Source organism: Centruroides sculpturatus, unplaced genomic scaffold (genome assembly GCF_000671375.1).
Source record: "Centruroides sculpturatus isolate CEXI.00-Female unplaced genomic scaffold, Cexi_2.0 scaffold654, whole genome shotgun sequence".
NCBI lineage: Eukaryota > Metazoa > Arthropoda > Arachnida > Scorpiones > Buthidae > Centruroides > Centruroides sculpturatus.
In genome coordinates, this window is record NW_019384883.1 from 465,085 (window position 1) to 466,354 (window position 1,270).

At 37.5% G+C, this 1,270-nt stretch overlaps 1 protein-coding gene across 1 annotated transcript; it reads left to right on the forward strand.

Moving 5' to 3' along the window:
* Positions 1-579, forward strand: LOC111631072 (MICOS complex subunit MIC19-like). The gene has a single exon (XM_023375264.1). The coding sequence runs from the start codon at positions 1-3 to the stop codon at positions 577-579; it is 579 nt and encodes a 192-aa protein (XP_023231032.1).
* The last annotated feature ends 691 nt before the right edge of the window (positions 580-1,270 follow it).

Below are 1,270 nucleotides of genomic sequence, written 5' to 3' on the forward strand. Positions count from 1 at the left end.
ATGACGTTTTCATATAAAGTATTCGATCGTCCCGTCGTCCTCTACGGAAGGGGAGAAGTCGAGATGGGAAATAATACTAGTACCAAACGCATTACGTTAGTTAACGACTCCGGTAATATCATTCAAGTTTCCGATGCCGTAGTGAGACGTTTAAAAGGAGGTGACGATAGAAAGGATCATAAGGCGACAGAATCGGACGATACCTTTCCACCCGTAATAGTCGAACATCAGACTGCCCAAAACCGAGAACATTTATGCGAGGAAGACTCCCGGTTAAGCAAAGAACATTCCAATCGGGCTGCAGAAGTTAATTCTGGAAACGTAACATTTCAAGAATTGGAAAATGAAAACATACATTTGTTACAGCTGCTGACAGAAAAGCTGGATAAATCCATAGATGATGTGGAGAAAAAATATTTCAACAGACCATCGCTAGATGTCTGCCAGGAAATGCAAGATAAAGTTTTAAATTGTTATGAAAATAATTCTGCCAATACGTTGAATTGTCATAAAGAAGTAGCGCAGTTTCAGAGATGTGTGGATGGAGTGAGATTTAGAGTGTTAGTGAACAAACAGTGATGCCCTTTTAATAATAGTTCAATCAAGTTTAAAAATATAGATGTAAGACTGTAGATTCTTATACAGTTGGTTAATAAAAAACGGTTTGCGTTTTGAGATATTTTTCTGTGTATTTCTGATTCGATGCGTAAACAAAACAATTTAACCAAATGTTTTTATTACATGATAATATTGCAGTTATGATTATCAAAAGATTAGGACACGTAGAGTCCCGCTAGTTCGAACTTGTTTCGGTTGGCAGAGAGGAAATTTTCAATAACAAGAGGTCCCCAGGTCCACTTAGGTGTGTTCCCCTTTCTCTTTCCCAAGTGAACTGCGTAAATAAGGCATTGTCAAGCCTGTCAAACATTGAGGGCCTTGCTGTTTGTTGATTTTCAACTGATTTTTCAGAAGTAGAGGCACAAAACTGCTCGATCTTTGTGTGGTTTTTTTTCCAATTGGTTATTGTGGCACCTCTATTGAGTATAAGTCAGATGAAATAAAGGGTGGGGAGACTGATGTCATTGATGGCATTGGATCTTTATAAACCAGACTGTTTTACTGCTTGCTTCTGCATTATTTCAATAATTTGGCTAATCCGAACAGGGCTCAGTCCCAATTACTTCTGACTAGCGGGACTCTACTGTATTAGAATTCCAAACTTGATGATATATTTTTACCAAAAATTGTTTTATTTTTGGTAAACCAATTA